Genomic DNA, 21,337 nt, shown 5'->3' with positions numbered 1-21,337 from the left:
CAACCTGCTCTCTCCCAGCCACCCTGTCTGGGTGCCCTCCCTCTCATTTGTCGGAGAGACACCACAGGAGGGCAAAGCAGAAGATAAATCGAGCTGCCCGTGTCACTGCATCTCAATGATAAGGACTTCAGTACGTCGTCACTTCACTGACCAGGGTGTCCATAGGCAACGGATTCTATTCCAGCTATACAACTAAATTCAGACTGATGTAGACAGGTTTTTTCTATTCCCACAAACACAAATGAGAGGAAATCAGATTCTCAATTAGCTTAACTAGTCATTTAACATGAAGAGCCAATGCTTTGCTTCTGATCTTCCTGCACTACCCATTAATTCCCATTAATTAATCACCATTCCTCTGCATATCCATTTATCTTGGAGGTTAAAATTGTGTTACGATGGCGCATGCGGTTTGCAAACACATTTTGCCAGTGAAAGCAGGTGGCCTGTCCTGAAGAGCTGAGGGTTTTGTCAATGCCTCATTTATTTGGCTGCCATATTTATCCCAACAGACCTACATCTACAGTACGACAAGCAGTGTCTCAACTGGTATTTCAACCTACAACCTTTTGTCATGAACCTTGCCCACTGGGTTGACAACATGTAGCCTTGAAATTAAAACGTAGATACATGCCCGCCCCCGCCCATGAAAATTTACAAAAAACGTTCCTGGGACATTAGAATTCCAACAGTTCCTGAAACCTTCATTTACTCACACCTCACGTTTATCAAAAACATATCTAAATCTGCACACAGAGACAAAATTTTCACAGCCAGTCCACTCAGGAACTTCTATTGGTCATTTGACTTTTCTTAGCCTTGATCTGTTGTTCTATTGACTCTAAAGAAAACATCCAAAGGAATCAGACTGTTGCAGAAGCTGTTATCTTCTCCAAGGAGGGAGAGAGATGATCTGATTTAGGAACTAAACCACATATTTGTTTCGCATGCTTAGTTCTAAAACACAATCCAAAAAAAGAATATTTCTGGCCAGGAAATTTTCAAGACAAGAGCAGCCAGGTATACAATCTCGGGCTCAGAGGAACGTCAAACAGAAATTCAATCTCTCTTAAATTGGAAAGGGTATTATGCTGCCAATAGCTCTGAAATGAGGATTACGTCACTCGTTAGACAGAAAAAAAACCACACACCTCATGACCTTCTGTACAACTCGAACAATATAAGGCAGCTGCCTTTTGAAATATGGCAGTGTGCAAATGAGCACGCTATTGCATTTTAAATACCCATACGCGGAATGATGATAGGGTTTGTAAAAAAATTAATTGTGAATAAGCCAATCTATAGCCGAGCGCTATTAGGAATTTGCAGCAGCTGGGTAACATTTCCATCTGTGTCGGTGCTAGAAACAGAGAAGCTGCAGAGAGCTTTTTAAGGATGTAATATAGATTAGCTCCGCTGCTGAGAACTGAAGCCAGAGCAATATAATCAATACTAGACAGGAGGGGAGAATGTCGCAGTTAAGTGATGAGATGAGGCTGCTCCTCTCTCGCTCTCCGGCTCCGACCGCCCAGCACAACACTACTGCGTTCCTGTCTCCATCCCTTCCCTGTTTCGCCCCCTTCTTTTTGGGATCTTGACGTCTGTCATTCTCCATCCTGCTGGTCCTCAGCCCCCTCTCCCACCCACCTCCTCCTCCTGACTGCCGACACTCACTCTTGCTCTCCTCCTGCCTGCCTGCAATTAAAAATTAATTATGCCATCAGTTGTCCTGAAGGCAGCTTTAAAACCCAAAACTAATAGAAAAACAAAACAGTTTCATGGATTAGCACCAGGCAGTGAGGTGGATAATGAGGGGTTTCGGGCAATCCATAGGCAATTTGTTACAGTTATCTTCCTTGGAGTTCCCTTTTCTCCAAACCAACAATGACCTCCTGTTGCCCCAGAACCTTTCCCCTGATTATCTTTCTGCTTTCACTCCATCTTCACACTCTAATCCTCGGCTTTTTTCTTTTAGCAACGAGGGGAAAAACGCCAGACCCAGCTCGAGCCCCAATTCCAATGTGGGCTGCGGTCGGCTCGGGTCAAGTCGGGAAATGACGGCTGTCCCAGAGGCCCTGCTCTAAGGCTGCTGGGAGTTTGAATGGCGTACCAGGCCTCAGGCATCCTTCTGAGACAGAGGTCCTAACTCCCAGGATGTTTCTCGAAAAGAGTAGGGGTGTAACCCCTGCGTCCTGGCCAAATTTCCTATTGGCCCTTACCAATCATGGCCTCCTAATAATCCCCATCTATAAACTGGCTGAATCACTCTCCTCCCCACTTTGAGTTGGTGTGTGGGGAGTGTACTGGCGCACTATGGCTGCCGTCACATCCAAGTGGGGCTGCACTTTGGTGGCAGTAGTGGGATTCCCCCATTACCTGTAAAGTGCTTTGAGTGGAGTCTCCAGAAAAGCACTATATACAGTAAGTGTAAGCAATTCTTCTTATTATTATTCTGCGTTGTGGATCTTGACTCTAACTGTGCGGGGCGGCCACCGGCATGAGAAAGCAAAAACGTGGTGATGGGGACAGAGGCGGGATTGTGTGCCTCAAAAAATGTATCCATGTAAGAGCAGCGTGGGCTGGAAAAGGGCTGGAAAAACACCGACACAGCTACAAGAGGTGTGTCCCAGCTGGCTGTTACCAGTCCCAGCCCCCTCCAATCTGAAAAGAACGCGTGAAGTGTAAACAGTAAGAGGCTTCAGTCCGATTCTTTCAGCTTCTTCACTCCTTATTCCAGTTCCACTCATTTTCAGTAAACGTTCCGCGTTGCTTTTGCCTGGTAGTGCCTTGGCAGCATCTGAGACAAGCGGAACAAGCCGAAAACACAAGAACACAGCAGGTAGGGGCAAGATGAAAAGCAGAGGTTCACCCTTGCTTATTTTCTCTCTTTAATCACAGGTAATGGTGGCGGGGTGTTTTTGCTCTGCCTCTGAATTTTCTCTCGCTTCTCTCGCTTCTACCTCCCCCCCCAACACTCACACTTCTCACACAGCAGCTGGGTCCTCAGCCTCTTAATCCCCTGGGCTCCCCAGCCCGCTGTGTCGTAATTAATGTTTGCTGAGGAAGCAGTCAGCTGTCCACAAGCCGCTGGTTAATTATCGCCAAATAAACCCGCCCCCACCGTCCCCACCATGCAAATGTAGGTCGGCTGCTGCTCAACCCCTTTTTCTCCCCGGAAAAGAAACAGAAGGCTCACAGGGAACACCCCCCCACACCCCCCCGAATCCTGTCCCTCAGCCCCTCCCCCACTGGACCCCAGTCCGCAGTCCAGCAAAGTACGTTGGAATGTAGAACAGAGATCCCCCCCCTCCTTCCTTCCCACTGAGTCCAACTCTCTGATCACCACGCCTGGCAACAGCAACACCAGACCATCCGTCTTCACCAGACACCTCCTGCCACCTGCTCTCTCAGTGGCCCACTTTCGGAGGCGCTTCTGCAGAGCTGTTCCCTTGAGATAAGAACGCTGGGACCCGTCAACGCCGGCACACTGTACAAAACTGGGGAAACTCGGGAGCAGCGCGGGGAATTTCACGGAGTTGTTTTTTTCCTTCCAGCATATGTGTAATAGCCAGCAGCCATATCGCCCTGCGGCTCTCAACTGGCTACCCACTGACGCTCAGCAGGTGTGAGCCTGGCCAGTACCTGGATGGGAGACCTCCTGGGAAGCTATGGTTGCTGCTGGAAGTGGTGCTAGTGGGACCAGCAGGGGACACTCACCCTGTGGTCTGTGTGGGTCCTAATGCCCTGGTATAGTGGCAAGGGCACTATACTGTAGTGGGCGACGTCTTTCAGATGAATCGTTAAACCGAGGTCCTGACTCTCAGTGGTCATTAAAGATCCCCGGGCATTTCTTGATAAAAGTAGGGAGCTATCCTGGTGTCCGGGCCTAATCTCCTCCCCTCGGCCTTTACTGTGGCCTCCAAAGTGTCCCCATGTATGTATGATTGACTTGCACTGGCCCTGCGATAGACTGGCATCCTGTCCAGGGTGTACCCTGCCTTGGGCTCATTGCTTGACGGGTAGGCTCTGGGTTCCTGTGACACCGTACGGTATGAAGCTTTTTGGTAAATGGCATGACATATCTGTAATAATCATAAGAATGTCAAAAGAAATTTAAATGACGCAAAAAGAATCAGAGCTGTTGTCCTGTTACCTTGATTCAGAGATGGTCTACACTTTCACTGCTTTACTGGATGGCCTTAGCTTCAGCCATTCCCAGACAATCGAGCTTTCCAAACTCCTGGCCCCGTCTTCTCTGTAAAAGCTAGTTGAGTCCTTTGTTCGCGATGCAAAACCTGACTTGAAAGCAACTACCTTTTGTAAAAAACAGCATCATTTTTTTGTCACCATGTGTCATCATGTTTAAAAACCCATTTTAAAATATAATGGGGAACTAGAAAAGTCCTGTCGCGTTCCTTTTTCGCAGTGAGAAAAGGTGAAAGATTAAGGACAGAAGCTTAAGGTTTTTGGATATTGTAAACACAGCTGGCCACTGTATTAGACCTGACTCGTTTGGTTTGGAGGTTAAGAGCAGGGTGAGGCGAGATCTGTCAATACTGCCCATCCAGAAGCTCCATCTCCCACAATAAAGCTTGACAAACAAAGGCAGGGGGTTAATGTGCTCTGACACAGGCAGCACCAGAAGCCTTGTAGAGCCGAACAACCTGTCTATCAAAAGCCCACCCAGGTGACCCCTTTCCCTGCCACTGGCTCACAGAGTAGAGGATGCAAGAAGTCACAGCGCAGTTCAGCAAAGGTTTGAAATGGGTGTTTAGAAGGGGTTGTTACATATACATTAGAATCTAATACAAGAATCTTTTCACTCTTGGCATAATGGCTATTTAGGAAAATTATTTCAGTTATTCCTGAAATGCCACCTACAACAGATGTCCGTCTCTCTAAATTGTGCACGAAGCCCAGGTTCCACAACAGCTTGATCATCTCTGCTCACTCCTATCAGAAGCCCTCTGATATTTGTGACAGATTTTCCACCCCACTCAGGAAAAGGAAAACGACATTTCAATTTCTTATTGGTCATTACATTCTCTGCAGGCAAAGTGCCCACTCTACAGTAAGTAAATCATCCAGAGAGGTCTGCATACAGTTTTACCATGAGGACTATTTGATTATGAAGGCTGTTATTTCATTGGAAGACTTGTTTTTAGGGCTTAAAACTCATTTAATCATTGTCCGTAAACATTGATTGTTTCCTTTTCCTGTTGCTAAACTGTGACAAGGAACACTCTAAAGTCTAGCACGCTTGAGAATTCCTAAAAACCCTTTTCTTTTATTCGGCTTCTCATGCAGTGGCTCACAGCCGTACGCCTCGAGCCTTCAAGCTACACAACAGCTGCTCCAGCACACCGTCAAAGAGACAGGTCCGGCGACAGAGGTATTTAAGATGTTGCATGTTTGCAGGAGAACAAGAAGCTTTGCTGTTGTTGTGCAGAGACCTCTGAGGGATGCCATAGAGACCGCAAACAAAACAGCTGACATGCCAAGCGCCTCTGTAAAGGCTTTGCGATTCTTTAGCGCTGTAGATTTTCAGAATTTAAACTTGGAGCCACGTACTGTACCGTTGGATCTTAGTCTCACTAACAGACGCCACTCAAGAATGACACTTAAAGAAGTGAATTCGCTCAATCAGGTAGATCTCAGCAATGACATTTCTATTAGGGGACCTCAGTACGCAAAGATTCAATAAAGATCACTGCTGCTCATTCTCTTCCATTGAAATGGTCTGAGTGGAGAGTTCCGCTGGCTGCAAAGGGAGAAGTAATTGGGGTGCTTTTGACTGAAAAGTCAGAGAAAGGGGAAAAATGCATCACCTCCCATGCCTGAAGGCTCAACAGGCAAAATGGTCCATTTCTTTCTTTGGACTTTCCAGCACGGAATTAACCTCAACCTGTCTCTTCCATTCAAGCAGAGTATCTTCATGCAGTCTGATGATTTAACACAAATGTGTTGAATGGGTTGCATTTAAGGATGTGAGATTGAACAAATTCTGGAATGCAGTGAACTAGATTTAATAATAATAATAATAATAATAATAATAATAAATAATTCCTTATACTTATATAGTGCTTTTCTGGACACTCCACTCAAAGCGCTTTACAGGTAATGGGGATCCCCTCCAACACCACCAGTGTGCAGCCCCACCTGGATGATGCGACGGCAGCCATACTGCGCCAGAACGCTCCCCAAAGACATAACGGCACTCTCTCTCACCACACACCAGCTCTCAGTGGGGAGGAGAACAGAGTGATGAAGCCAATTCATAGATGGGGATTATTAGGAGGCCATGATTGGTAAAAGCCAATGGGAAATTTGGCCAGGACGCCCCTACTTTTAATGACAACAGAGTCAGGACCTCGGTTTTACGTCCCATCCGAAGAACGGTGCCTTTTTACGGTCCCTGTTTCCGCTCTTAAATGAAATGGAAGAGCGGCACGTCTCAAAACCTATAGTATTCTCGCTGAGCTCTAGAGCAACTACAGCAACTAGCCCCCCTCCGGCACCTGCTGCGTAGAAAGCACATCTGCATGCTCTCTGTCACATATGACACTCAAGCTCCAGTGCGCTGTTCTTGACGCATGCAATTAAGGGGATACGGCTCCCTCCTGCTGGTCCAGTTTCAAAGGCTGTGTCTAGCCTCAGGGTTGAAAATCAGAGCCAATGCATATCAATGGCCACCGGGGCCAAACTAATATGTTCCCTGCATTCCATTTCTGCGCAAGGCAATTGGTTTGTCTTGTACTGGCCGGTTCCACACGGTACTCTCCCGATCCTCCGATGAGCACATGCAGTAAAGAAGGGGGCCTGAGAACGATCTGAGGTGCTTTCACATTCGGCAGTCTTCCACTTAAACAGCCACACTCCACCAGAAAGACAGTTCACGTAGGGAGCTGCCTCAGCATGCGCAGGCAGCAAAGGAAGAAGTAGAAGGTTTATTCCCAGCTGAAAAGAGAAGAAAGGAAACACAATGTTTCGGCTGTGGAGCCTTCTTCAAGTCTGTTTCCTTTCTTCTCGTTTCAGCATGGAATATGTCAAAGATGCTCAGCTTTGCCCAGTTTTTACACTTGTAGGTTTCTTTACATCTTTTGTTGCCCGGGTTGAATTGTTACTGCACAGGACAGGCCAGATGCATGGTGTTGCCGGACATGGTAACTGGCTGACTTGTGGCCACACGGAGCTGGTATGCTAACTGGATTACTGGCAAACAGCAGTGTGGGCTGTAGTGGGATGCCAGTCAGAAAAGAATAATGAAGAAGGAGCTGCAGCCTACAGCAGACGCACGACAGAAAACAAATTAAAAAGGGGTAAATATATTTCAAAATGAATTTAAATATATTTCATAAAAGGAGTGTTTTGTCCTTTCCAGACCTAACAAAACGGGCTGAAGTCTTCGCTACAGAATTTCCCTCATGATTTTGATTTGTTTCACAAAGAGTGACGAGACATTGCAGCTAAAAAAAGTCAAATTGATGGCCTGCTGCATTGTTGCCTGCAGGCATATCACCCTGCAACTCACAACTGACAACACACTGAAAACTAAGGTTGCTGCCGGAAGAGGTGTTAGTGGGGCCAGCAGGGGGCGCTCACCCTGCGGTCTGTGTGGGGACTGCACCCAGTGCAGTGACGGGGATACTTTATTGCAGAAAGGCTCCGTCCTTCAGATGAGATGTAAAACTGAGGTCCTGACTCTCTGTGGTCATTAAAAATCCCTGGGTGTGTCTCGAAAAAAGTAGGAGTGTTACCCCAGCATCCTAAACAAATTTCCCCCTGGCCTTTACCAGTCATGGCCTCCTAATAATCCCCATCTCTGAACTGGCTCCATCACTTCTGCTCTCCTCCCCACTGAGAGCTGGTGTGTGGGGAGCGGACTGGCGCACTCTGGCTGCCGTCGCATCATCCAGGTGGGGCTGCACATTGGTGGTGGTAGTGGGATTCTCCGTTACCTGTAAAGTGCTTTGAGTGGAGTGTCCAGAAAAACACTATATAACTGTAAGGAATTATTATTATTGTTGTTGTAATTAAAGGGACTGCTGCTTTCTGGAAATGATGAGAATCATGGTGGGTGCGAGTACATGGGGGGTGAGGCAGAGAGAGAAATACGGTATAGTTTTGACATAAAGCTGTGAAGCACTGAGAGGGCACAAGGAATTTCTGGGCAAGCGAGATCGGGCTGTCTTTTAAATATTTTCAAACCGGGCGTAGTGTCAGGGGCTGCCAGCGCCTATAGTTATCATCTCCTGTGCAGACTGACTTACTGAGCTGGTGTCCGCTGACTCATACCTGCAGATAACTGATGTTGCACCAGGGAGGAGGGGGGTGGGGGTGGCGATTTGGCACAGGACAGTGGCACATGTCTACACTTCTAGAGGACCAAAGTCGCCCCCGTTTCATCATGTCCCACTGACACATGATGACAAACCAGCACGTGCTGTAGGACTGAAACTCAGAGCTGGGAGCTCACTATCTGCCAGCCTTTATATTGTATACCCATTGAGTGCAGCTCTTCCCACACAGTGTTAGGTATCTGACGGGAAATGGAAAGTGCTGCAGAATAGAAACTATAAAGAGCAAAGCAAAGCAGAGGGCACTCCTGGAATTCACTTGCTAACTTTTACAGAATAATGCACGAGCTGTTGCAGGCATTTCTTCCTGATCAAAGCGGTTTATATGAGCTGAAAGTGGAGGAGAGTCTTCAGATAATTGATGCTGAGCTACAGTATATGCTCTCCTCACCAGCAGCCACATCACCCTGCAACTCATGACTGGCAGCCCCACTGGAGCTCAGCAGGCGTGAGCCTGGCCAGTACCTGGATGGGAGACCTCCTGGGAAAAACTAAGGCTGCTGCTGGAAGAGCTGTTAGTGGGGCCAGCAGGGGGCGCTCACCCTGCGGTCTGTGTGGGTCCTAATGCCCCAGTATAGTGATGGGGATACTGTAAAAAGGTGCTGTCCTCCGGATGAGACGTAAAACTGAGGTCCTGACTCTCTGTGGTCATTAAAAATCCCAGGGCGTTTCTTGAAAAGAGTAGGGGTGTTACCCCGGTGTCCTGGCCAAATTTCCCTCTGGCCTTTACCAATCTTGGCCTCCTAATAACCCCCCATCTCTGAACTGGCTTCATCACTCTGCTCTCCTCCCCACTGAGAGCTGGTGTGTGGGGAGCGTACTGGCGCACTATGGCTGCTGTCGCATCATTCAGGCGCTTTGAGTGGAGTGTCCAGAAAAGCGCTATATAAGTGTAAGCAATTACTTTATTATTCACCCCATGAATCGGACTAAAAATCTTAGCTACTGAGCAAGAAAGGTACAGACTTGATCCCACCAACCTGAGACCTGTGGCCTATTGCTGCTACTGTACATGTCTGCCACAAAAACTTGTTTTTCTTTTCTCCAGGAATGCTAGAAATAATTGCATGGATTCAAGAATCGACTGTAGCTCTTCCCTTACTGCCTATCACTGATGCTGCAATCACAAAAAAATTCCAATCCTCTTCCGATCCCAAGAATGACTAAGAATCACTTAGTCAAAGAGGGCATAGAACATCCACTGAATTAAGAAGCCTTGATCTTAGTCAGCGCCAAAACTGGACATATCAGTATTTTAAATCTGTTGGCAGTGCACTGAAAAAGTCAAAAGCCAAACTTTTTTTTGTATCTGGGGCAGAGCAACCAGCCTCTGCAGTCCCCCACAGTTTGCATTCCTTCTGATCAAATGAAATTCTAAATTAATGAAGTTTTCTAGTGAGCAAAAAAAAAAAAACGTCTCCTAAAAACACAAAGCTACCAAAAACGATTCTTTCGGGAGATCGCAACCAAATGTGTGTGCTTTCCTCTTTCTTCGGCCAGAGACGAAATGAAAGCACCAGCTGAACAGATCGACTCCAACGAAAGCTACAGCCTTTCAAGATAAGGCTCTGAAATATCTGCCTTCCTGACAGATACAGGTAGCATACCGGCATCTGATACGAAGATGGATAAGGAGTCAGCTGGAGACAAGGAAAAGAATCCATTTCTCAGTGCATTTTCCCCCTTGTGACTCTGGAATCCTTCGAGACAAGAGATGGGGGTCTTAATTACTTTGAGCTTTTTTCTCTTTTTTTTTTTCCAGAAGCCCCATAAGCTGTAAATAATTCAGAGCCGTTTTGCAGATAATTCCTCACTCTGTCCCCCGCCTCCTCCCAGCACAGCACAGCACAGCAGCATCTCTGTGGGCTGATGGAAACACCACCCTCGCAATCAAAGAAATTCTTGAGCAAGCTATAAAACGTTAGAAACCCCTACAAATGGGCGCAATCTAACCAGAAATACAAGTCATTTCTTTTCCATTGGCGCAGAGGGGAAAAAAATGAAGCAGTGAAACTGCGTGCTTGGAGCCTCTCTTGCAGAGAACCGAGTTATCTCTCCTTATCAACTTTGGCAAGGAAACGAGAAAGATAACCGGTTCGGCGAAATATTCATGCAAATGTGCTGAAGCTATCGGCGAGAATTCTTCGAGACCTCCTGGTAAAAACACGCCCGCCCACAGTGCTGGCTGAGGTCGTTTAAAACTCACATCCGGACTGGGGCTGGACTGCTTTAGAATGTGACCCGGCACGTTCACCGAATATACGCTGTTGCGGGCAGGCTAAGGCGTCAATCAAAAAAGAGCGCACAACCACCTCACGGGTGTAGAGACCTTTGTACCGTACAGCAGCTCATCTCCTTGACACCTGTACAAAGACCGCAAACAAGACCGTTGACCCTGACTGACAGAGGCCGGATGGCCATCAGCAGAAACGCTCTCTGCTGTATCCAGAAACCGGCTTTCATAAAAACACTCCAAGGTCAGTTGAGCACGGAACAGGACCCAGGCTGTTTTCACAAAGCTGAGGATTAAAATACAGCCCTTGTAAAGATTTTCCCCAGAGGTATTGCCACCACTCTACGAAATTAATGCATGCAACAGACTCACGAAAGGGGAGAACTCATTTGACTTGAAGCGTTTTAGCTCACTAAAGGGGAGAACTCATTTGACTTAAAGTGTTTTAACTCACTAGGCCTCTGACCACGACTTCTGTGAGGCTAAGCAGTCTTTGAAGATGGAGACAAAAACACCGAATACCAGCCCAACTGATAGCAAAGTTTGCTGGGAACTGTTTTTTCCCCCACTCCTTGTTCACCGAACACTGGGGGCTCACATTGAGAAACGGTCACTTTTGGGTCAGGAAAGAAACAAGACATCGTCTTGAGGATCTGATCCGCCGCAGTTTCAGATTCAGGCATTTCCAAACAAGAAGCGCTGCACATTTGCACCCAGCTTTCCTCGTTATTGAAATATAAGGTCAGTGGCTCCGCCTAGTGGCTAACTGTAGTATTGCATAACAAAATTTACCAAACGTTGTTTTAACTTCAATGTCTTGGACTTAATTTAAAAGGTTAAAATTTTGAACAAAGAGCACTATGAGGGGACCCGACATATTAGATATTCCTGATCTTCAAAATCCTCAAAGGCGCCGACAAACATAACCCAGTTGTGTTCTTCAGAATCGGATATGGACGCACCACCTTTTGAAATTGAGGGCAGGAACACTTGGTTACACTGAATCAAAGACCTTGCCTACTTTCAAGATGTAAGAAATAGACAAAGGAACGAGATGGGTTGAATGGCCTTTTCTTGTTTGTAATTGTTTTTAAGTTCTTATATCTTGCCAATGAAACCCACTATATTGCTATGCATCTGAAAAGGCCTAGATATGCTATTAATGACCCATTAAATTTCAACACCAGTGATAAGACATCACCACATATCTCTGTATACAGACATTGCCAGTTAATCATACTAACAGAGATAAAAGATACTTATTTAATACTACTGAAAATCCTTCCTACCTGGTATTTTAGATCTAAATAGTATAAGCCTTCTTAAATCCTTATTCAAAAGCATTATTATATATTATATACAATAATACTGTATATTAAGGATTTATTTATAAATATATTATGATTTCTAAATCATTTATTCCACATTACCAGAAAAATATCATCTTTCTCTTTCAAAATGGCAGAATGAATCTTAGAGGTGGATGCCTACACAATTCCCAACAAGAGCAATCATATTTCCTTGATACGGGCGGACATCCAGCATTTCCCCCCAAACGTAGCGCCTTAGCCAGCATTCCTGACCTGCTTCAACAGAAGCAACTGCTTCGGAGAGGAGAGGGTGGGAAGGATTCAGTCCTCCTGACAGACGATAAAAACCATGAGGTTTTCTCAGGCAACTGTAATCGCAGTCCTCCAGGAAATCAAAAGCTGGAGGGCTCTTGGAAACTGCTTCTCTCCGGTGTAAGGCAATGGAAAACTGCTGAGTTTGCGTGGCTATATCTGAAATGTTAGGCGCAGGGCGTGACGGTTCATCAATCCAACAGCACTAACGCGTGCCCCAGAGTCTTATCACGGGGGGAAGAGGGAGTAGGCCTGCAGTTGTACACACAGCTCTCAGGCAACGGAGAAAGATTGTTTTGGACGTGGGTCTCTTTCTTTTCCTTTTTTTTTCCCCCCCACAGGAAAGGCCGTTGGCATCAACAAGAACCGTGCGCGGCGCAGAGCTTGCGCCATTTTATCGGGAACGCCAAACAGCAGGCCAAGGTCACCATGGAAACGCTGCCCGGCCGGACCAGACTCGAATTCACCGAGGGGCCTGACGAGAAGCCTGACCACGGCCAGGGGGAGGGCCGCACAGAGGACTCCAACGGCATTTGACGGTCGATCCAGAGTTTGTCACAAGAGCGATTTTCAAATCCAGACAGGAACCGGACCAACAGAACGACAGTCCAGTCACACAAACTGGGCGTTGGAGGTGTTTACCGTTGGTGGCTCTATCCGCTTATGTGTAGGAAAGAGGCCCATCCTCTCTGTGCGTGTTAACGTAGCAGCTCAAATCTAGTTTCACGGAAAAACGTCTTGTCGACATGGTGACTGGAACTCGTGGGGGCTTTTTGAGAGTTTCCCACTTTAAGCTGGGGCTTGTATGTGGAACTGGAGGTACAGGGCGCACAGAGAAAAGAGAACTGCTGCTGGCGTCTGTAATGGTTGCCGGCCTGAGTGTGAGGATGAAGCAGGCCTTCTCAGGCCTCCAGGCCTGTCCCTGAATTATGTCCGCATTAGGTCACTGCATGAGGTCTGAGGAAGCAATAGGCAGTGAGGCAGTTCAGGAACAATCGGGCAAGTGTTTGGTCGGTATTCCTTTTCCCTCAAATCCTTTAATTTTCTCCTCCCTGACAGAAAAAAAACCCTTCTCTTCCTCTCCCCCCCCCCCCTCCTTTCGTCTCATTCAGGCTCCTGTCAGCTTTTCCAGCCCCAGAGCAATGCCTCAGACACAGAGGATGCAGGGGAACAAAGACTGCTTGTTCTTTTCTTAGCTCTCCGGGCCTCTGTGACAAAACCGCGATCTTGGGTGTCAGAGGGCTTCCTTCCAAACAGCAACAGGTCCTTCCTTTAAAAGGGGCTTCTGACTCCGGGCTCATGAAGTCGCAGCGTTCGTGTACTTTGGGCAGGTCAACCAGACTTAAGAGACCGAGCAAGAGCTGTACAACCTCCCCCAGGCAAACTACAACCACTCCAACATTTTACAGCGGCCAGAAAGGGACCAGGATCGGTCAAGATACGAGATCTGGTGGGGAAATTGATCCGAACATATTGATAGCCACATGCCTGACATCGATCTTCATGAACTGCACCCTGTTGCAAAGTGGCAGCTATCATTTAGGTGGTGGGTCATAACAGATTGCTCTTGCAACGCTTTCTCTTAATATAGTTTCATGCACCGTTGGAAAGGGTTGCCACAACCACGCTGGTTAATCTCTTTTGGAACTCGGATGAAGAGAGGAGATTAACTCAATCCGGTTTCTTCGTGTGCATTAGTTGTGCGTTATTACAGCTGCCTTAAAGGAGACGGCAGTAGGTGCTGTGTGGCAGTAACGATGATGTATCAGTAAGGATGACCCCATTACTGTTGGTGCGGTGGCTCAGGATCTGCGCCTGTGGCTGGAAGGTTGCCGGTTCGTATCCCGCGGCCGGCAGAGGAATCCTCCTCCGTTGGGCCCCCGAGCAAGGCCCTTAACCCCAGCTGCTCCAGGGGCGCCATATAAATGGCTGACCCTGCACTCTGACCCCCAGCTTCTCTCCCTGTCTGTTTGTGGAGAGCAAGCTGGTTTCTGCGAAAAAGACAAATTCCTAATGCAAGAAATTGTATAGGGCTGATAAAGTGATCTTATATATCATCTCCCGATGGTCTGAGCAATTCATCTGGACGCTGATCAAGCCATTCTCACCGTCCTTCTGGTTGGAATATGTCATTTGAACATTATGGTACTGCAGATCGCTTCCGCTGTATTTACAGTACAAGCACAAAAAACCACCCCCACTGGTGCTGCAGAGAAGAGCACGATTTCCCAATCGATTACCATCATGGCCTGGAAAGAAGAGAGCACCGCCTCCTGGTCACCTACATACTTGTAGACCAGTAGGTGGCAGGATGTTTAACACACAGGATTTATCACACACAAAAAAAGCTATAACAAGAAGACAGCACCCACCTTGTCACCAAGCAAACATATCGGAGTGTAACGGGGGGTCCTGTGATTTGTTTGAAGACAAAGTGCACTCACTCCAGTAAAGAAAGATGCGTCTGTATGAAAAGCAACAGCAGGAAGGGCAGTTTGTGCCTGCTGTTGGCAGGCTTACTGCAGTACGGGTGTGAATGAGGCCTCCGTGACCAAATGTACCTTCCATTTGGTCTCTCTCCACTTCTCAGAATGGGGCTCGTTGCCCACAGTAACCCTGTTCGTCCACAGCGATTTCCAAGGACTTGCCAAATCTCCAAGCACCTTTTATGTAAGAGACCCTAATGCCAACCCCAGCACGGTCCCTGAGCCCCAAGGATCTCAGCCTCTGTTTTTAAAGCTTTTCCTTAAACTTCCACTCTCGACACGTTTTTAAGGCCATAGACTCTTTCAAACAAAACTTCCTCCAGAAAACCTCAAGACAGCCCTCCCCCGTTTCTCCTCCTCCAGTAAACCAGACTGGATCTCTCCGAGAGGCTGTGTCTCTTAGGTCTCCCCCCCCCCCACCCCACTCAGCGAAGCAGAAATGTGTTCAAACAAGAACTACTGAGGAATAAACAGGTTCTTCTCCTGCATAGTTCGCTCTCATTACCCTCAGAGTAGCCCCCGGTCTGGAATTCAATTTTAAAGATGGCGACTGTATATTTTCAGTGAAAATGCACAGCACTTAGGAAACAACAACTTTGGGAACAGAAGCGCCTAAGTCTTGTGACATTATGTTTAAAGCTCTCCTTGCATCAGAGCACAGTTTAATGGTCGGTACCTGTGCAGGCTGAACACATAAGAGACGCGCACAATTCCTGAAAAAGTAGACCTTGTACTAGCAACACTTTAGAAGACATGGCAGGCACCAGCAAATGAGGTGGAAATGTCCCATTCAAGGTGCAGCTCGACTTTTGGGAACGACAGGCATTCATGTAAAAGGGTTTTAACGTTCCCCTGAGCAAGCCTCTGCTGTCATAATAGCCAGCTGTGCTGCTCCAGACGTTAGATGGCTGACAAACCGTCTGACAATGACTGGGAGTCAGGGAGAAGATTCTCTTACCTTCACATATTCGCCTCTGGATTCCATAGACTCCAAGTGGCTGGAAAAGAGAAAGAGGAGACATAAGATACGCACGTCAGGGGGCCTCCGTCATCAAGCAGATACCACAGTATTAGACGATGATTGCACAACACGTGAACCCTATAATGAGTCAGGCTCAGTTCCAACATCTTGAGCCAGTGATATAATTAGGCCCATTCATACCGTACTGAACCTAAGCATCACTGTTCCTAACTTTCAGCTAGCAACAGGTTCTGAGAGACTGAGGCATGAGAGCCCCCAGGACTCGTGTTTGTGGCGTAACAGGGCAAAGCCAAAGCAAAGTCCAGGAGCACAGGTTGCATTCACGGCACCAACAGGGGCAGCAACATCTAATGAAACATGAGACCGTCTGGAGGCTGTGATAGGAGACTGTGCAGAATTACATGACAGGCAAAGTGGCTTTTGTGGTCAGAGATCTTTTGCTAAAAGACTAGTCTAACATAGAGATACGCAATTAGTGTGAGGTGCAGAGAGAGAGAGAGACACTGCATGGGCAGGACGTGCTGAGAGGCACCAGTTCCCATGACCCCACACATCCTTGGCAATTCAATAGCTGGAAGCATTGCGTAATGCAGGCCGCGGCCACTTCAGACGGCCCTCGCCCACCGCCCTGCAGCCCTGGCGCTGTCAGGAAGTGTTCCAGAGGGAACAGTTGCTTCCTTCGATGGCTCGGACTGACCGGCCTGGAGCAAAGATAAAAGTGTTTGAGGCATCAGCTGCTGGAGGCTGCGGCGTGCTCAGGCTGCAAGACTGAAAGCTTAACGCATCAGTACAAGTTATCCGCCTTAGAGTGATTATAATTAATAATGATTCCTTACACTTATATAGCGCTTTTCTGGACACTCCACTGAAAACGAGTTACAGGTGATGGGGAATCCCACCGGCACCACCAGTGTGCAGCCCCCACCTGGATGATGCACCAGTGCGCTCCCCACACACCAGCTCTCAGTGGGGAGGAGAGCAGAGTGATGAAGCCAGTTCAGAGATGGGGATTATTAGGAGGCCATGATTGATAAGGGCCAATGGGAAATCCGGCCAGGACGCCGGGGTTACACCCCCTACTCTTTACGAGAAACGCCCTGGGATTCTTAATGACCCCAGAGAGTCAGGACCTCGGTTTTACGTCTCATCTGAAGGACGGCGCCTTTTTGCAGTATAGAGTCCCCATCATTATACTGGGGCATTAGGACCCACATAGACTGCAGGGTGAGCGCCCCCCTGCTGGCCCCACTAACACCTCTTCCAGCAGCAACCTTCGTTTTTCCCAGGAGGTCTCCCAACCGGGTACTGACCAGGCTCACACCTGCTGAGCTCCAGTGGGGCTGCCAGCTGTGAGTCACAGGGTGATTTGGCTGCTGGCCTTATGACCTCCCCCAGGGGTCTCTGGACATACAGAAAGGGTGCAGGCAGTCCCTCTAAGTAATTCCTGCTCAGATCCTGTGTTGTGTGATCTCAAAGACTATCAGTGTCCAGCTAATTCACTTAAAACCTCAAAACAGCAGGACCATTCTGATGACTCTGCACGACCTGCTTCACGCTAAGTGCAGAGTCAGCACTGATCAGGTGTCCATCCTGCCTGCTCCTAAACATGCCTCTTGGGAGAAATTCTTCTTGAAATATAAAACCAATTCCATAGGCCGTAATGTATAACCCCCCCCCAGTATGTGCATACTGAACTGCTTAATGTAGTGACACAAATGCAGGTACACACCTTTTCCACATTCAGTTCCTCAGCTAAGGTCATTGGCAATTGCCCTATTTCACAATGAACTCATCTGAACTGCACTGATAGAACGTTTGGATTAACGTAAATGACATTAGCACGACACCGAGGGTTAATCACAAATGGAAACATCCAAATTCTTTGTTTTCTCTCTGTCACGAGAATGTCTGCAGAGACACCGACGGCCGGAAAACTGTGAAAAACGAGTGATATTCGGGAAGAGGGAGCATTAACGAAACAAATTTCATTCCGTGCGCAATCGCTCCCCAGGCTCACAGCTGCTTCACAGGCCTCTTTTCCCAGTGCTGTCAGGGAGACATTCCCTCCATTCCAGACAATCCACAGATACCATCAGAGATGCCCTGAGCAAGCTCTCCCACCGCGTATATCTGGGATACGAGTGCACATTCAATGGGGGGGGGACACTCACACACCAAAAAAAGTGGTCTCGCCAACCCAGGGCCCAGAAACAAGATGAAAAAAAAAACCACGTATTCGGGGAAGAAAAAAAAGGAAATTGACATGCATGGGAACATGGGAAGAAGCATACAGCGGCTTTTCATTTCAGGAAAAGAACGCACACCATTTGTTTTTATAAAGCGGACGTGACCAGCCAGCCAAGCCATTGCACACACAGTGCAAATAAAGTACTTTTGTAATGTAGGAAATGTAGGCTTTTGTTGTTCGGCATGATTTAGTAGACGTCTGTGCATGTGCCAGCCCTCAGACCACATGCAGGCTGTTCCAGAAAACCTTCAGATCTCTTCCGCCCAGCTCGGAGAGCGAGCGCTGTCCCAGATGATGCCTTGCTATCGCTGCCCTCCTAACAGAAACAATCTGTCTTTAAACAGAACAGATTGAGAGTTTGCAACATTGGCGAAATCGGCAAATCCTGCAGCCCAAACTTTGATCCTGGGATAACTCCTTTGTTTTTTTCTTTACTGCATTCATTTTTCCCAGTTACACAATTGTGCTAAATTCTGTGCAGCTTTTACTGTGCAACTAAGCTTTCAGGCATTTTCGAACTGCTTTATCCTAGATAGCCAGAGCCTATCCCAGCCAGCAAGGGGCTCAGGGCACACACACAGACACACACAGACACACACAGACACACACAGACACACACAGACACACACAGACACACACAGACACACACAGACACACACAGACACACACAGACACAGCCAATTCACTTACAGTAGAAGCCCATCTTTGGACGGTTGAAGGAAACTCATGTGAACACTGGGAGAACATACGAACTCCACACAGATAGCAATCCAGGTCTGAAATTGAACCCAGTGACCCCACCCTGAAACTACACATTTGAACCCCAAATTACTTTGTGCAAAACAAAAACAGCACCAGAATTTGATTTCATTAACTCTTCACTGAGTGAACACTCACACAAAGCTCTTTGACAAAAAGGCCTGCACTGATCTGTTCTGGACTTGAAATTGGTAGTGGCTTAGCAAAAATACCCCCCCTCCCCCCGTGATACTACAGTGCTATAGTTGATAGTCAGAGAAATGTGAAAGGGTTTTTTTTTTCAAAATAAGAAAAATGTTTTTTAAAAAAACCATTGGAGAACATCCTGACTCACTCTTTTAACATGCAAGGTCTCGATATTTTGTGGCTCAGTTCTGAAATCGAAACGTTCTCAGCTCAGCTCTGAGTAGATGAGATGAAAAGGCCTTCCATCTTAGTCCCCCAGGGGAATTTCTTACACTGTTCGACTATGTACGATCGGCCACAGTACAGGATGGGTGGGGAGTTGTTTTTCTGGAATGGGGTCAAAAACAGAAAACTTGATATTTGCCCCCAAATACAACTTACAGTTGAGCTCCCCTGCTGACTTCAGCAGCTACTGCTCTTCTGTTTTCTCTGCCTTTGCACACACACAGCAGAAGTCTACATATCCCACAGAGCCATTAAAGTAAAGCTAAATTCAATTCCATTCCGGGACTGAACACATCTCTGAACTTGAACCCTTGTCCCAGTACAGTAGGGCACAGAGTGGCTTGGAGTAACATCTATAGTTCCAGATGGCACATTCCATCTGATTCCTCCCAACCGGCAGATACACATTCCTGGGAGAAAGATTTCCAGCTGCTTGTCAGTTGTTTGGGAAGGGACTGGGAACACTGCTCAGCTGCAGTCACCAGCGCACACAGCAATTTCTCAGACTGTTGCCATTTGACCTGTGGTACAGGGGGCTCTTACCAAGGGTCTATCCCAGCAAGCAGTGGGCACAAGGCAGGCTACACCCTGGACAGGACGCCAGTCCGTCACAGGGCAAACAGACACACACACACTTACATAAGGGCCACATTTCCCAGAAGCCATTTAACCTACTAATATGTAGCACCCAGAGGAAACCCCCACAAAGAGGGAGAGAACATGTAAACTCCACACGGACAGCACCCCAAGTCTGAAATTGAACCCAGGGCCCCAGCACTGCAAGGCAGCAATACTAACCTCAGCGCCAACGTGCCACCTATTATAGGAAGTCTGCCCACCAAAATCCATCAGACCTTAACCTTCGTTTTTTGCTCATTTTTCACTGGAACCGTGACCAATCCCTCTCACGGCTCTGAGACAGTACCTCAGCTGCTGCTCCGATCAAGCCTGGCATTTTATTTCTGTTTTTGTACTCTGCCGGAGAGAGAAATGCGTGTCATTGGACAGGATCTCAGAACCTGGGCCGAGGCAGTCAGACGGACGTTTGACCTCAAGTCAGGCCTCAAGGGGTTAAGGGTCAGAATTACTTACAGAAACACTGTCAACAGCTTAAGAGGGGGAGTCAGAGGGGCTGCAGGGGTCTCGGGCAGAGAGCTGACGCTATTCGCTCACATCTTTCTGACCCTTAGAATGACATTTCTGAAAAGGCAATAAAAACCATCATGTCCCATCTGGCCTTCCATGCTGAATAGTAACTCTGAGCAGATTGTGTACATACTCTGTACGTTTTCCCTTTCACACCAAGTATGCCCAGCTTGCTTACGGATGTCTCCAGGAATTCAGTCCCCAAGATTTGCCATTCCTTGTTAGCATTCCGAGACTGTTTGTTTTTGGAGCCACCAAGGGCACCCGTGACCAGAAAGCAGCCCCTTCAACATTGTACCGCTGATCCCCAAACACCGAAATGTATATTTACAAACCGTGGCACTTTGGATTTCAAAAGTCCACCCCTTTCTCTCGTCAGGGGAAAGTATTCTTGGAGCGGAATTCTTTCCATTTTAGAAACCACAGGTCTAATTCAAAGGACTGCCCGGTCGCAGATCCCTACACAGCCTGAAGGAATGTCTGTGTGAATTTCAACACCGTGATAAGGAAAAAGGTATGAAACAGTCTCAGGGCACAGTTTGATAGCATCGGGTAGCTGGCCTCTCTATAATAACAACGCGAAGAATTTGGGATAAATCAAAAAAACATTCCCAAGACTTAATCTGCCAAAAAAAAAATCTGTTGTTATTCCATTCTTTCCCAAGAAAATTCTTACAAAGCTGGAAAATGGAAAAACTCAAAGAGGCAATCTAATAGGTATAATTTTCTGGATGAGCAGCAGTGAGCTGATTCTGGCTTCTCTTCTGCATTTGGTTTCAGGCTATGCACGTCTGGTCAATCTCTGGCTACTCTGGGGCTGTTTTCTCTGCATTCTGAAGTAACGGGAACACATTGTCTCCACACACACACACACACACACACACACAGTGAGGTTATCAGCTCACATAGCAGCCCAACATATGGAATCTATTATTCTGAGGGTGACGAAATTCTTTGCTCTTATCCCTGAAACACTGTCCCACAGGGAAATTATCGGCAAAAGCATAAAGGCCAAATGAGCCAGGTCTGGTTCTTTCTGTTTTACTTTCTTTTCAATATCACCCCACAATGAGGGTAATCACCAGAATAGTGT

At 47.3% G+C, this 21,337-nt stretch overlaps 1 protein-coding gene across 1 annotated transcript in view; it reads right to left on the bottom strand.

The window, feature by feature from the left end:
- Positions 1-21,337, bottom strand: part of LOC148816205 (SH2 domain-containing protein 3C-like) — an 89,525-nt gene that overhangs the window by 46,797 nt on the left and 21,391 nt on the right. The window contains exon 3 of the mRNA XM_088940784.1: positions 15,657-15,696. Coding sequence (XP_088796910.1) covers positions 15,657-15,696 — 40 coding nt within the window. The remainder of the gene's footprint in view (positions 1-15,656; positions 15,697-21,337) is intronic.

Source organism: Atractosteus spatula, chromosome 23, assembly GCF_055471065.1.
Source record: "Atractosteus spatula isolate fAtrSpa1 chromosome 23, fAtrSpa1.hap1, whole genome shotgun sequence".
In the NCBI taxonomy this organism is placed as follows: Eukaryota; Metazoa; Chordata; class Actinopteri; order Semionotiformes; family Lepisosteidae; genus Atractosteus; species Atractosteus spatula.
This window is presented reverse-complemented; position numbering and strand designations above follow the sequence as displayed.